At 45.9% G+C, this 15,588-nt stretch overlaps 2 protein-coding genes across 3 annotated transcripts in view; both read right to left on the bottom strand.

Annotated features, from left to right (window-relative positions):
- Positions 1-181: 181 nt before the first annotated feature.
- Positions 182-3,371, bottom strand: LOC121613513 (oocyte zinc finger protein XlCOF6-like). The gene is made up of 3 exons (XM_041946934.1): positions 3,176-3,371; positions 2,388-2,490; positions 182-2,302 (listed from the first exon to the last, which is right to left on the bottom strand). The coding sequence occupies exons 1-3, from the start codon at positions 3,284-3,286 to the stop codon at positions 654-656; spliced, it is 1,863 nt and encodes a 620-aa protein (XP_041802868.1). The 5' UTR covers positions 3,287-3,371; the 3' UTR covers positions 182-653.
- Positions 3,372-3,626: 255 nt separating this feature from the next.
- Positions 3,627-15,588, bottom strand: part of acss1 (acyl-CoA synthetase short chain family member 1) — a 25,131-nt gene continuing 13,169 nt past the window's right edge. Inside the window, exons 7-15 of one of the 2 annotated variants that reach the window (XM_041946931.1) lie at positions 13,983-14,120; positions 13,376-13,468; positions 10,918-11,030; positions 7,169-7,295; positions 6,968-7,095; positions 6,771-6,834; positions 4,939-5,060; positions 4,459-4,702; positions 3,627-4,278 (exon numbers count right to left, since the gene is read on the bottom strand). In XM_041946931.1, coding sequence (XP_041802865.1) covers positions 4,505-4,702; positions 4,939-5,060; positions 6,771-6,834; positions 6,968-7,095; positions 7,169-7,295; positions 10,918-11,030; positions 13,376-13,468; positions 13,983-14,120 — 983 coding nt within the window. In that variant the 3' untranslated portion in view covers positions 3,627-4,278; positions 4,459-4,504. Of the gene's footprint in view, positions 4,289-4,458; positions 4,703-4,938; positions 5,061-6,770; positions 6,835-6,967; positions 7,096-7,168; positions 7,296-10,917; positions 11,031-13,375; positions 13,469-13,982; positions 14,121-15,588 lie in introns of both variants that reach the window. The other variant, XM_041946930.1, reaches the window with a different exon arrangement.

The raw sequence follows: 15,588 nt of genomic DNA, 5'->3' as shown, positions 1-15,588 counted from the left end.
GAAAATAAGTAATTTATACAAATAAAATTTAAAAATAAAGATTTTAAATTCCTGAAAGAAAAGAGAAAAAAACCCAACTTGTTTTATTTTGCGTGTCCACATGAAGACATGAGCTCATCATGACGTTAACCTCTAATAAATGACTCAAACAGAATGAAAATGGTTTTTATTTGACCCTCAGAGCAGCTGTTTCATCCTGGACAGAATATTTCAACATTTTCTCCAAAGATTTCATATTTTGATAATTTCCAAAACATTCACACCAAAGTTTATTTCACGTCTTTAAAGGTGTTGACTATCAGGATGAGATCGATGTACAAACACACAGACAGGTAGAAATAAATCAATGAACACATGATCAGGTGGCAGGAAGTCTGCTGTCCCAGTTAATGTTAGTTCATGAGTATGACGGTCTGAACCACCAGAGACCAGCAAAATGTCTGTCTTCATTTTTCCTTCAGCTCAAATATTTAAAGACACTTCTGGATTTTGTTACGTCCCAAAACGTCCTTCAGTCTGGCTTTCACTAACAGGATGCACAAGATGTTTTCTCTCCTGTTGAGTTTCAAACATCAGCGCGAGCTTTCAGCTCCACTCCTGATTTTGGTCGGACCCGATCCAGGGGCTGCGGCTCGTCATCACCCCCAGTTTCATCAGGCGGAGTCACACTTGTGCTCCCTGAGGCTCCTCCTGGAGGTGAAGCTCCTGCTGCAGGCGGAGCAGCTGAACGGTTTCTGTCCCGTGTGAACCAGCTGGTGAGTCTTCAGGTTGTTGTTCTGGCTGAATCTCTTCCCACAGACGCGGCACTCGAACGGCTTCTCTCCGCTGTGGACGCGTTTGTGTCTGACGAGGTTTTGCGCCACGCTGAAGCTCTTCCCGCAGACCTCGCACACGTACGGCTTCTCTCCGCTGTGCGTGCGCGCATGCAGCGTCAGGCTCGCTTGCGTGGAGAAGCTTTTCTGACACTGAGCGCAGCTGAACGGCTTCCCCTCCGAGTGGCTGCGCCGGTGCGTCCTCAGGTAACTCAGTGAGCTGTAGCCGCGTCCGCACACGTCGCAGGAGAACAGCTTGTGGCCGCCGTGCAGCTGCAGGTGAGTCTTCAGGATCTGGGCGCTGCTGAAGCTCTTGCCGCACTCGTCGCAGGTGTGGGCCTTCTGCCCGCTGTGGACCAGCTGGTGGCGTTTCAGCGTCGCGGACGAGGAGAACTTTTTTCCGCACTCGCCGCAGCTGTGCGGTTTGATGCCGGCGTGGCTCCGCTCGTGCAGCAGCAGCGCGCCGCGCTGTCTGAAGCCCTTTCCGCAGGCGTTGCAGATGAACGCCCACTCTCCGCTGTGCACGGCGCGGTGCACCTTCAGGTGTCCGGCCTGCGTGAAGCTGCGGCCGCACACGTCGCAGCTGAACGGCCGGCGGCCCGAGTGGACGAGCTGGTGGCGGCGCAGGTTGGCCGACACGCTGAAGCTCTTCCCGCAGGTGTCGCAGCTGAAGGCCTTCTCTCCGGTGTGGACGCGGCGGTGCACCGACAGACTGCTTCTGCTGGAGAAACTGTTCCCGCACTGCTCGCAGGTGTGCGGCCGCTCACCTGTGTGTGTCCTCATGTGAGCTCTGAGGCCGCTCTGCTGGCTGAATGTCTTTCTGCAGACACTGCAGGTAAACGGCCTCAGTCCTCTGTGGACGGTCAGCTGGTGGACGTGCGCGCTGCGGCGCGTGGTGAAGCCTTTCTCACAGGTAAGGCATTTAAACGGTTTGTCCTTCAAGTGGACTCTCTGGTGTGCGGACAGGTAAGTGTGTTTGGAGAACTCCTTCCCGCACTCTGCACACCTGAACCTGTTGTCTGTCTTCTGGCAGGTCAGCCTGTGCTCTCGGAGGCAGCACCTCGCTGCCAGCGCCTGGCCGCAGGTCAAACAGGTGAGTCGGCTGTGGCGCCGCCAGCTGGACGCCTGGTGCGTCCTGAGGTGGCTGCGGGTGCCGAAAACCTTCCCGCAGTGAGAGCAGCGGTGGGGCCGCTGCTTGTTGTGCACTGTGAGCTGGTGGACTCTGACGCTGCTCCGGGCAGAGAAAGCTTTCCCACAGGTGGGACAGGTGAAGGGCCGCTCTCTGCTGTGCACGCGCATGTGAGCGCTCAGGTTGGTCCGTCTGGAGAAGCTGCTGCTGCAGACGCTGCAGCTGAAGGTCCGTCTGCTGTCCGCCGGAGGAGTCTGCTCTGATTGGCTGTTTTCACCTGTAGGACTGTGTGACTGACGGCTCGTATTCACCTGAGCGTCTTCTTCACCTGCAGGGCGGGTGGAGTCCTGCAGAAGCTCGCCTGCAGAGACAGAGATCATCAGTGAGAGCGTCAGCGTTCTCCTCAGAGAGAAGAACAAACAGGAAGCGTTGGGAAAAGTCCTCACCGTCCTGCTGATGCTCCTGCAGCTCCTGGTTCTCCTCCAGCAGCCTCCTCAGCTCCTGCAGGAGAGCCGCACACAGCCTCCTGATGACAGCCCGCAGCTCCTCCTGCAACACACACACACACACACACACACACAGAATATAATACAGGTGAATTATCACAGGATGCTGGATTAGGCTAAATGAAGTGTTCCTAATAAACTGGACACTGAGTGTGAATCACAGCGATTCTAGATCTGTGACTTCTAGAAGCTGAGATATAATAAACAAAAACAATTAAGTGAACAAGTGTTTAAAGTGAAAATTAAATGTGAATTCTGAAATGTTGATTCTGTATAAATAAAAATAAAATATAATAAAACTATTAAAATGTTTTTCTTCAGCTGCGTCTTCTCTCTCGAGCTTGTTTTTCTTTATTTCTTCTACTAAAAACATCTTACAGCTACATAATAAGTGCGGAGGGAAGATTTAATAATAAACAATATTTTAGAACAGTATAGTTTAACGCTGGGGGATATTAAAACATCTAAATAGGGTCCAGATGTTCCAGGTTGACTTGTTTTTTCTTTTAATATTTTCTCTTACTGAACCTGTTAATCTACATTAATGGATGCTTATAAGTTAAATGATCTACACAGAAATGTTCGTCTGTGTATTATTTTAACTGAAATAACTCCCAGGAAATAAAACTAGAAACAATATTTTCTGTGATAAAAGCACATCGGTAACGGAAGCTAGCGGTCCTGTTCACACCAGAGTGTCCCGGTAATGACCCGTGTTCGTGACTCACCTGTGAGCCTTCATCCGGCTCCACTTTGACTCTCTGACAGATTTCAGTGACCGCCGCCGACATGAACTCCTCCAACATGGCCGAAACCAGCCGCTGAGCACAGGACGACATTTCATTTCAGTACGAAATCAACTTTCACAGCCACAAAAACCTACAAACTAAACACCAGAGCGGATCCGTCTGTGTTATTGATTCAGAGCGGCCATTGCTGAGCAGTTTGCGACACTTCCTGTTCACTGACGGCTGTTCTCACGACAAGAAGCGTGAAGGAAAGACGCCCCTGCTGGCCGGAGGTCACAAACACACCGACAAAAAGCACGAGTACACAGACATTTGAGATTTTATCTGAAAGTTGCTGTTTCTCTTCTACATCTGACGATGAATACGTTATGTTTTTTTTGAGTTCTGTAAACCTTTATTAAGATTAAATTCAGAGACACGTACAGCAGAATTCATGTTTATTAGTGAAGTTTATTTCTGCACATTTATGACACCTTCATGAGTCTGATCAGATTAGCTGTTAATACATGATTTCAGCTCCAAACTATAAATCTATAAAATCTCTTCACGTTCACAAAATATTTATCTGTTTAAACCATGAAAATAATCAAGAGTGGAGGCAAATGGGAAAAAAGAATAAAAAGATTTCTGAATTCAAAGTTGAATTTTCACTTGATTCTAAAATCGAATTTAAAATGATTACAGATTAAATATTTTCATAACCCAAATTTTCAAATTGATCGTCAAAATTCAGAAATTGGAATTTAGTATCAAAACACAGACTTTTCCATCACGAGGCAGCGACGGTTTTAGAAAGTTCACTACAAGACGTTCACAGCTCATCCGACGGTTCATGTTTTAAAACACACACACACACACACACACACACACACACACACATTGTTCACATTGATTCCACTCTCTTGTCTAAATGCTAAATATGAAGCTTGTCAGCAACCGGTTAGCTTAGCTTGACATAAAGACTGGAAACGGGGGGGACAGCTAGCCCTCCTCTTCAGAGTGTTCTTCAGTTTAATCATTAGAGGTGTGATGAGTGCGAGGCCTGGTCTTCATCTTCTCGTCCTGGTCTTCATCTTCTCGTCCTGTGGTTTCCTCAAAGAAACGAGTGAAAACATTTTAAGTGTTTTTACATGGCATTCAGTCTTGTGAGGGACACACGGGAGCAGGGGATTGTGGGTAAGCACTGAGTTGAGTGGTTTCTGGTTCAAATCACTGAACGTTTGCCTCCAGGTCTACCTGAGAAATGATGATGTCATCTGTACCTGAGGACCCGCTTGGCGGCGACAGACAGGAAGTCGCTCCCCCCTCCTACAGCTTCTTGTTCTTCTTCTCTGCCTCTCCTCGCTGCTTCCTGTACCGCTCGTGGGCCTCCATGATCTCCTTGATGACAGACGGGTCATCCAGAGTTGACACGTCGCCGAGGTCGCCGGTCGTCTCCATGGCAACCTTCCTGAGAATCCGCCTCATGATCTTCCCGGAGCGAGTCTTTGGCAGCCGCTTCACCACCTGGGAGACAAGATGACCGTCAGTGCATGGCGACAGGAAAACTGACTCCTGATTGGCTGACAGGTGTCTTCATGTCCAGATGAATGGAAGAGGCAACAACACCTGGATACAGGTGACCTCGTCACTCAGAGACACACCGAGGGAATCTGAGAGATGTTTGAGAAGGATGATGAAGATTTTAAGTATTTCACATGAGTGACTGTTACCACGGAAACCAGAGTCACAGAATGCCTCACCAGGAAGTGCTCTGGGACGGCATATTTGGCGATCTTTGAGGCCACGAGTTCTCTGAGCTGCTGAAGGACGGCGGGGGGGTCATCAACAAAGTCCTCCTTCAAAACCACGAAGGCAAATGGTACTGAGAGCGCGCACACACACACACACACACACACACACACACACACACACACACACACACACCTGTTAACTTCGTTTGTTTTAAGTGAAAGCAGCTGAATAAAATGACTGATTGTCTGTTGAGCGTCTCTTCATTCAAGGACAGACAGACAGGGAGAGCGAGAAACATGATTGGCCACAGAGCTGTTGTGAATGCCGGGTCAACATGGTGGTGACATCACAACATGAGCTGCAATCACGCTGAATGGGGTCCTCCACCCCCAGCTTAGGTCCTTACAACAGCCCACCCACTCACATTTTAGACAGCTGCACAACACTGACACAGCAGGAGGCCAGAGGATGCAGAGCAGGTGAGACATGTTGTCCTCTGGGACAATGTGTCTTTCCTCTGATCTGCTCTGGTCCAACACTGGTTCCATCAGCATCCACATTTTCCACTCCAACACCTCCCACCACACTGTCCCTCCTGAACCCCACTGAGGAGTGTTTTCAGCATGGGGGTGGAGGGTTTCTGATCTCCAGCTCTATGTCAGGACCCCCCTCATTAAGCCAGAGAGGAGGCCTGAGACCGAAGTGATGCAGGTCTGTGCAGGGCTGGATTCTCCCCTCCCTGTCCTGTGAGAGAGGACGCAGTGCTGTGGACAGACCCGGCGAGGCCCAGAGACGATCTTTTCTTTTTATCTTCACAAATGTTTTCTGCGTTTGTTGGATTTAGAATCTGTTCTGTTCTGATTTTCAGCCTCTGGAAATGCAGGGACGTACTGACTGATTTTAAAATGTGGAGAGAAATAAAAAATCATCAGAGCGCAGTGCTGGACAATATGTTCATGTACTTTACTGTAAATGTCTCTGAAACACTCAAACCCAGACTGTAGAAATGTTCAAAGTGTTGCAGACTGAGCTCAGCAGAGTGGAACTGCTTCAAACAGAACCACATCATATGGACCATGTGTGAGCCAGGTGCTGACAAACTGGGTTTTTATAAGTTATTGTGTAGTTTTGAATGAAGTGTTTCATTTAGCAGAAGATCTGAGTTGTTCTGCCTCTCGTGTGTGTGGTTGTGTGAATTGTGTGTTGAGTTGATGAAAAAAAAGAGCCGTGTTTTCAAAATGTTTTTCAGCAATTGTAAAAGAAAAACAAAACTGGAACTTCACCCTCAATAAACAAGCCTTAAATCTCTTACACTGTAAGTCTCCTAACAGACCAGCAGGGGGCAGCAGGGTGTCACAAATCAAAGCTCTGTACACAGAATTTGTTTCTGTTCAGCAGCTTTATTTTGAAATTCAGTTCATCTGATTCTTGCTGTAAAATAAACCCCCCCATTACGTCACTGCTGTGATAAATAAATAAAACAATAAAGAAAGGTATTCTGATCATATTTATTAGTTTAAGCATCAATCTGTTTATTTAACTATTAATTTAACATGCAAGTTTAATTTCCAAACTATCTGTTTGTACAATCATTTCACTGAAGTATTTTGTCTTTCTTTCTACTTTCAGTAGATATTTTTCCACATTTAACTGATTCAAATGAAATTCACCAGAACAAAGACCTTTAGTCTCTTCACCAACAGCATCCTCTGTGCCTTTATTTTGAAAGTGCCACCTGACCCACAGACAGGTGATGATGACTTCCATACAAACAGCACAGGGGGCAGCAGCAGAGGATGATGGGAGTTCAGGTCAGGTGTGTTACCTGTGTTTAACTCACCTTCTCCTTTGATATCATGTGGGAATCCAATCACAGCTGTTTCTGGAACAGCCGGATGTTCATCCTGCAACACAAACGCAGCATCAGATATCGTTCTCAGAAAGGCCTGACAGGAGACTTCATACCCTTCATCTCATTTTAGTTCATCTTCCTCTCATCTGATAATCACTATGTATTTATTACATGTGGCGTCTCACCAGAGCGTCCTCGATCTCCGCCGTGCCGAGACGATGACCGCTGACGTTGATGACATCATCCATGCGTCCGGTTATCTGGTAGTAACCGTCCTGTGAGCGGTACGCCCCGTCGCCGGTGAAATAACAACCTGACAGAAACAAACATCAGCTCACAGACTGAGACCACAAACCGAACCGCTCCAGAGTTTCAGCGTCACTGACCAGGATACGGTTTGAAATACGCCTCGATGAACCTCTGGTGGTCTCCATAGATGCTCCGAGCCATCCCGGGCCACGGCTGGCTGATACACAGAGCTCCACTGACAGAGTTACCTGAGACAGGTTCACCCTGACAATCACACAGCAGGATACACAACATACAGGACTGTCACAAAATACAGAAAACACACACAGAAGCACAGGTACTACATGTACCACATAGTACCATAGGCATCATCACCTGGAACCTGTTAGCTTTAGCATCAGTCTGTTAGCATGATATCATTACCAGGGAACGGTTAGCTTTAGCCTCAGTCTGTCAGCATGATATCAGGACCTGGGAATGGTTAGCTGTTGCCTCAGTATGTTAGCATGATATCATGACCTGGGACCTGTTAGCTGTTGCCTCAGTCTGTTAGCATGATATCATGACCTGGGACCTGTTAGCTTTAGTCTCAGTCTGTTAGCATGATATCATGACCTGGGACCTGTTAGCTGTAGCCTCAGTCTGTTAGCATGATATCATGACCTGGGACCTGTTAGCTGTAGCCTCAGTCTGTCAGCATGATATCATGACCTGGGACCTGTTAGCTGTAGCCTCAGTCTGTTAGCATGATATCATGACCTGGGACCTGTTAGCTGTAGCCTCAGTCTGTCAGCATGATATCATGACCTGGGACCTGTTAGCTTTAGCATCAGTCTGTTAGCATGATATCATTACCAGGGAACGGTTAGCTTTAGCCTCAGTCTGTCAGCATGATATCAGGACCTGGGAATGGTTAGCTGTTGCCTCAGTATGTTAGCATGATATCATGACCTGGGACCTGTTAGCTGTTGCCTCAGTCTGTTAGCATGATATCATGACCTGGGACCTGTTAGCTTTAGTCTCAGTCTGTTAGCATGATATCATGACCTGGGACCTGTTAGCTGTAGCCTCAGTCTGTCAGCATGATATCATGACCTGGGACCTGTTAGCTGTAGCCTCAGTCTGTCAGCATGATATCATGACCTGGGACCTGTTAGCTGTAGCCTCAGTCTGTTAGCATGATATCATGACCTGGGACCTGTTAGCTGTAGCCTCAGTCTGTCAGCATGATATCATGACCTGGGACCTGTTAGCTTTAGCCTCAGTCTGTTAGCATGATATCATGACCTGGGACATGTTAGCTTTAGCCTCAGTCTGTTAGCATGATATCATGACCTGGGACCTGTTAGCTGTAGCCTCAGTCTGTTAGCATGATATCATGTGCTGGAACCTGTTAGCTGTAGCCTCAGTCTGTTAGCATGATATCATGACCTGGGACCTGTTAGCTGTAGCCTCAGTCTGTTAGCATGATATCATGTACTGGAACCTGTTAGCTGTAGCCTCAGTCTGTTAGCATGATATCATGTCCTGGGACCTGTTAGCTTTAGTCTCAGTCTGTTAGCATGATATCATGACCTGGGACCTGTTAGCTGTAGCCTCAGTCTGTTAGCATGATATCATGACCTGGGACCTGTTAGCTGTAGCCTCAGTCTGTCAGCATGATATCATGACCTGGGACCTGTTAGCTGTAGCCTCAGTCTGTTAGCATGATATCATGACCTGGGACCTGTTAGCTGTAGCCTCAGTCTGTCAGCATGATATCATGACCTGGGACCTGTTAGCTTTAGCCTCAGTCTGTTAGCATGATATCATGACCTGGGACCTGTTAGCTGTAGCCTCAGTCTGTTAGCATGATATCATGTGCTGGAACCTGTTAGCTGTAGCCTCAGTCTGTTAGCATGATATCATGACCTGGGACCTGTTAGCTGTTGCCTCAGTCTGTTAGCATGATATCATGTACTGGAACCTGTTAGCTGTAGCCTCAGTCTGTTAGCATGATATCATGTCCTGGGACCTGTTAGCTTTAGCCTCAGTCTGTTAGCATGATATCATGACCTGGGACATGTTAGCTGTAGCCTCAGTCTGTCAGCATGATATCATGTCCTGGGACGTGTTCATGTTGATTTTGAGGCATTGAACATTTTACCATTAACATTATTATTTTTACTTTCTATTATTTATTGGATGATTAATTTGCAGATGCTGATTTTACATTTAAAACATTTGTGAATTTTAAAATATTTATACATTAAACTACCAAACCAAACTCAATATCAAAATTCAGCTTTAACATTAAAGCAGCTGCTGCACATTCATGCACAGCAGTCGAAGCACAATGATATAATAAATATGAATAATAATCCTGTGAAAGAGGTCATTCTGCTGCATATCGAGGACTTTTATGTTTGCTGAAAATAGTTAAGAACCTTTCCATAAAAGCTGTAAAATTGTGGTGAATGCAGGACTTTTTTTGTCTTACTGAACATTTCTACATTGTGGTATTGCTAGATTTACTGTAGTAAAGGCTCTGAATACTCCCTACAGCACTGCACAAAACACTACAACTACTGTCATAAAGTCAGATCAGGTTCACTCGAGTTAGTTTGATGAAACATGAGACACAACAGAACATCGTCTCACGTCTCCTTCATGTTCACTACGAAGCTTCCTCAGTGTTTTAGTGTAAGAACAGTAGTTTTCCACAGTGAGAATGAGGCCAGTGTTAAATGGTACAAATTAAATCCTTCACAAACTGTCCATTAAACACGTGGACCGCCGTAACGCTGAGAGGATTGGAGCGAAAGTAAAGTGACCCTGACCTCCTCTGAGGATGAAATGTGAAACCGAAGGAGGCCTAATCTAATCTAATCTACACTCAGTAACCAGCGATGATGAAAAACCCTCGAACGCCTGCAGATTACTCTTCTTTAACAGAGGGAGAGAAATGGGGAAACTAGCGAATAATTAATTTGGGGGAGCAGCGATCATCCCAACTGAGCCTCAAAGTCTGTTAATCAAAGCAAACAGATGCTGCTGGTCCTCTTCGAATGGAAAGATTAAACTGAGAAAGAGAGACGGGTCATTGGAAGGCTCATTTGACCTCTTACATCTAAAGGTCAAATGGGGTTAACAGGACGCAGAGATTGATGGGCGCCTGAAGCTGATTGGAGGAGACCTCACTGGAAACCATGCGCTCTGATAGATCCTCGAAGTCTGAAATCAGTCTTCAGTGTGGGGGGAGGGGACGAAATCCACCAGCGGCATGAAGAAAAGGTGACACAGTGAGATATAGACTAAATCACTGAGTAATAATGAGCAATAAATAATGAGTCACATGATCTTAACCAACCACTGATGACTTCCTGTTTATCTAATCACAAGTTCTCTGTGTCTCCACACTGACAAACTGTGTGATTGGACTCTGACCTGTGGAGTTCCTCAAGGCTCAGTCCTTGGACCGTTACATGCTCCCTTCAGGGTCATTATCTGTAGGTTTGACTCATATCATCATTAAATCCACAGTTCAATCACAGCCAAACCGTTCAAATATCATATTCCACTGTCATGTCAAAGGTAAATCTTCTCTATAGCCAGCAGTTGGTTATCTTAGCTTAGCATAAAGACTGGAAGCGGGGAAACAGCTAGCCTGCCTCTGTTGAAAGGTAAGAAAATCCACGTACCAGCAGCACTACAGCTCACAGACGAACATGTTCTATCTCATTAGTTTAATCATCATGGTTATGTGACAGACTACTTCTTGGTCAGGACCAGCTTACAGGCCAGTTCAGTATAAAATAACTTCTGTTCAAATAAGCGCTGTGGACTGGGACCAGGAGCGATTACAGCATAATGAATTTATATGGATTTAGTGTGAAGTTCAGGTCACCTTCTCTCCCATTAGAACCGGCTGGATGCCAAAGAACGGCCTCATGGCCATCGCCGGGATGATCGCAGCTCCTTCCTCTGCAGGACGTGGGGCGATGCAGACTCCACCGGTCTCTGCAGAGCGACGAGGAACAGCAAAAACCATTATTTCACATGAAAGAAGAGTACAGAATTCCTCCACACAGAGGGAGGGTTTCACTCTTTGGCGGTGCGTCTGAGTGCCGCTGCGTTTGTTGAAACAAATATTTGATGATAAATATTTAACCAGGCATTAACACACCTTCAGACTGACCGAGCTGCAGGCGCTACGACGTGTTTGTACATGAGGTCACGTCCTGGAACATTTACTGCTGATATCAAAGCCGTCAGTCTGAAAGCCTGGTAGCGCCCCCTATAGGCAGCTCCAACATGAAAGAGTTTACTTTAATGTCTGCGAACCTTGTCTTTTTGGATATGCATGGATATCTAATTGTTAATCAGGGAAAAGATGGAGATGTTTTATAAATAATAAATCTGTATCGTTCGATATGTGGTGGCAGCTCGTCACTGTATTCCACACTTCCCTGTTCCTAACTCACATGTGACTAAACTAACCAATCAGAGGCTGGGGAGCATTAGACTCAGCAGATGATTTTAACTATTTTAACACTGCTGATGTAACATGTAAATATGCAAATATTGAACTGTGTAAACAGTGTAAATTGTAATTGAGTAATTAACTAATCAAACATATGAATTAACTGCACTTCTAAACCTTACAATATATTTAACAGTTACCTCTGGCTGCCACTAGAGGGCCTCAGATGTTGCTTCCTCATGCAGCTTTAATTTCCTTTAATTTCTTAATTTATTGGGGATTTTTCTCCTTTTAAGAGAAAGAAGCAGCTGGCAGAGAGTTTAAAGTCTGATTTAAAAACAACACACACACACACACACACACACACACTCAGTGATTGTCGAGGAATTAGGTCACACACACTCACACTGCTGTCAGTGATCCTCGACGGTCTTGTCCGGGGGGGTTTCAGGGGCTGCTGTTGGGGTGTAAGTGTGTTGAGGATTTGATCTTAATTCATTTTCTGCAGAGCTGCAGATGTTCTGCTGCTAATCGTTCAAATTAGGCTTAAAGCTTCAGTAAAGAGAGAATCAGACGGACTTACAGTCAGAGCCACAAACAAAGTGACAAACAAGAAGAGAGACGACGAGACCACATGAGACCGTCTTCATGCTGAGTTTAGGTCCTCCTGCATGCAGCTGCATCACCTGTGTCCACGTACAGCATCACTTTTGTCTTCTTTGTCTTTCAGTTTCTCACACGATGCTAACTCATCTCTGTTTTTTGAGACAGACTGAACTGGAGTCAGGACATTTGTGTGTGATCATGTGACGCTAACGTCCATCAGTCTGCCCATCGCTTTGCTCAGACCGAAACACCTGTGATGAAATGTGGTTCAGACATTCATATTCCCCTCAGGACGAACTCTAATAACTTTATTGATCCTCTGACATGATCAGAGCAACAGCTGGACTGTGTGTTTACTGCTAGTTAGCTAATGTTAGCATGCTAACATGCTAAACTAAGATGGTGAACATTATACGTGTTAAACATCAAGCTGTTAGCACTGTGATCTTGAGCCTGTTAGTATGCTGATGTTAGCATTTAGCATGCTTCTGTACAGCCTCACTGAGCTGTTAGCATAGCTGCAGATGCATTCACTCTGTTTACTGTGTGCTAACAGTCCCACAGGTTTCTAGATGAATTACAGTTTGTGGCTCATCTCGCTTCACTGCTTCCTCTAAAGTGAGCTTTATTACAGTGCTGGAGCGTGAATGACGATGATTTCACACAGATTTGTTAATACTGGACTTTATATGCCGCTTCCAGGACTTTGATCTCACACTGTGCTACTGTTACTGTAGATTCTGCACATGACACCTGCCTGTGATCCAACTCCGAGGTTTATAGTTTGATCGTGAAACCACTCTTCAACCAATAGAACGTGTTTTATGTCCTGTGAGGCTTTTATGAGTCAAACTCATCCAGGAGGAACAGATCACATGACAACAACCTGACCATGTGACACTGAAGGACTGTCTGCAGGTCGGTCATCGTGTCGGATTTATTTCTGCTATAATACATCTGTGCGTGATAGCTAGTAGCTCGTTAAAGCTGCATCAGCCGCTAACGGCCGTTCTGTCGTCTGCGGGACGTTGGTGGAAGCGAACAAAGCTTCGTCTTGTCTTGATTTGAATGTGCTGTTTAAATAAAGTCACTTGACTTGGATAGTATAAAAAGTACAAAAAGTGAAAGTGTGTAAGTTAAGTGTGTTCACGCAGCAGAACTCAACAACAAGGACGTTCAAAGTGCTTTACATCAGACAGAAAGCATAAAGACGAGAAACAAAGAGTCAAACAAACGAAAGAGACGACAGAAAGAAGCACGTGTTTGTGTGGCTCACCTGTCTGCCACCAAGTGTCGACCAAAGGACATCGTCCGTCTCCAACCACACCGTGGAACCAGTGCCAGGCCTCCTGGTTGATGGGCTCGCCCACTGCACACACACACACATGCACACGCACACACACTAGATACTCATAATTTGAATTTGTTGCTGGACCCTGCAACATTTCACTGAAACTCACTGATTAGAGAAGAAGCTGAAAACAGGTTTGTGTTTCAGAACTTTGTTTCTTCTTCTGACGACCCCTCAGGCTGATCTGGTGACCCTACTGGACTAAACTAGCTAGCTAGCTAAAGTAGCTCCACCTGCAGCAGCTCCAACAGTAAAATGCTGCTCTAACCTTGATGCTTCAGTCACAAAAAGTATTGTTACTTTTGATTTGTTGGTCTTTGTTCGTGTCCACATCATGTGACAGGTCTAATATTGATATAATATGTTTGGCTGAAGTCCAGTTTCTGTCTGATAACTGAACAAAGGCGTCATCAGCAAATACTGAAACATGTTGAATCACATCTTATCTCAGAGTCGGTAAGTGACGACAGAGTCCGACCTGAGGCCTGGACGCTCCGTCTGTCCTTTAAAACAACACGAGGACACGTCTGACCTGACCCGAGCGTCCGCAGAGACGAGCGGTCGTACTTCTTCACCCAGCTCTCATCGTACTTCAGCAGCAGACGCAGAGCCGTCGGAGCGCCGTAGAACTGAGTGATCCTCAGACGCTGGACCGTCTCCCAGTACCTGCCTGAGGGACAGCACACACAGAGACACAGAGAGAATCAGAGACACAGAGAGAATCATAGAGACACAGAGAGAATCCGAGACACAGAGAGAATCACTGAGACACAGAATCATAGAGAAACAGAGAGAATCATAGAGACACAGAGAGAATCAGAGACACAGAGAGAATCATAGAGACAGAGACACAGATAATCAGAGACAGAGAGAATCATAGAGACAGAGACACTGAGACACAAAGAGAATCATAGAGACACAGAGAGAATCAGAGACACAGAGAGAATCATAGAGACAGAGAGAATCAGAGACACAGAGAGAATCATAGAGACACAGAGAATCATAGAGACACAGAGAGAATCATAGAGACACAGAGATAATCAGAGACACAGAGAGAATCATAGAGACACAGAGATAATCAGAGACACAGAGAATCATAGAGACACAGAGAGAATCATAGAGACACACAGAGACACGTTTGCAGCTCGGTGAAGCTGTGTGTGACACAGTGGTGCTTCGAGCTAAATGCTAATTAGGTTTATGAAGTTCACAGATCAAAAGCATTTGATCGATTGCTAACCGGCGTCGTCAGAACTGAAGCCACATCCTGAACAGTCTTCAGCGGCAGTGAGACAGACGGACCAAACTGAACCATGTCGGTCTGATTTCACACTAAATGAACTCATTGTGTCATGAACGCAACAGGTGAAGAAACGTGATTGGACAGACAAAACTGTGGCCGTCCAATCCAGACAGGAGCTGAGGTCACACCTCGTTACCCGTCCAATGCTGATGCTGTTTTTAGTGCTTTCATCTTTCAGAAGTAAATAAATCGAATAATTAAGGACATTTGAAACAACCTGCTGCATGTGATTTATTCTGATTCACGTGAAACATCATCCAAACTCAGGCTCATCCTATACGGTTATGGTGTTTGTTAGGACCACAGCTGCTTCTCTGACACGTGTAGGAAGAGTTCTGGGTTTATAAAAGTGGCTTCAGTATCGAACCTCCTCAAACAGGAAGTGATCCCAGATCACATTCAGGGAACGTGAGAGCAAGATTTTTAATTTGTCGTCTCATGTTTAGTTTCAAAGCTTCCTCCTGGACTTCCTGAACCCCGAGCCTCAACCACAAATAGGTCAAAGGTCAAGCCGGCATCACAGTGACAAAAGGTCGCTTGTGGAGACTTCCTGTTGGGTTAGAGCTGCAGAGCTGAGATAAAGTGGCTCCAGTCTCCGGCTGAAGGTAATAAAACGACGTTAACGTCAGTAATGAGTAACCAAACACAGAGAGAGGCCGATAAAAGTGAGACGGCGCTCCCTCTGTTCCTTCATTACTCAGGCAGCCTATCAGACGGCTTCATGCTTCAGGACCGTTAACAGAAACTGAAACGGCCCCTCACGGAGCTCGTATCAATAAACTGACCGGAAGTTCATAATTCACTGTCCACCTTAGAGGACGGACTCACTGATCCA

This window comes from Chelmon rostratus, chromosome 11, assembly GCF_017976325.1.
Source record: "Chelmon rostratus isolate fCheRos1 chromosome 11, fCheRos1.pri, whole genome shotgun sequence".
Classification (NCBI taxonomy): Eukaryota; Metazoa; Chordata; class Actinopteri; order Chaetodontiformes; family Chaetodontidae; genus Chelmon; species Chelmon rostratus.
Note: the sequence above shows the minus strand (reverse complement) of the source record. Positions and strands in the feature narration are given on the sequence as shown.

Coding starts and splice junctions, on each gene's coding strand:
- LOC121613513 (XM_041946934.1), bottom strand. CDS start 3,286: ATGTCGTCCTGTGCTCAGCGGCTGGTTTCGGCCATGTTGGAGGAGTTC. Junction 2,491..3,175: donor AGCCGGATGAAGGCTCACAG/GTGAGTCACGAA, acceptor TGTGTGTTGCAG/GAGGAGCTGCGGGCTGTCAT. Junction 2,303..2,387: donor GCAGGAGCATCAGCAGGACG/GTGAGGACTTTT, acceptor CTGTCTCTGCAG/GCGAGCTTCTGCAGGACTCC.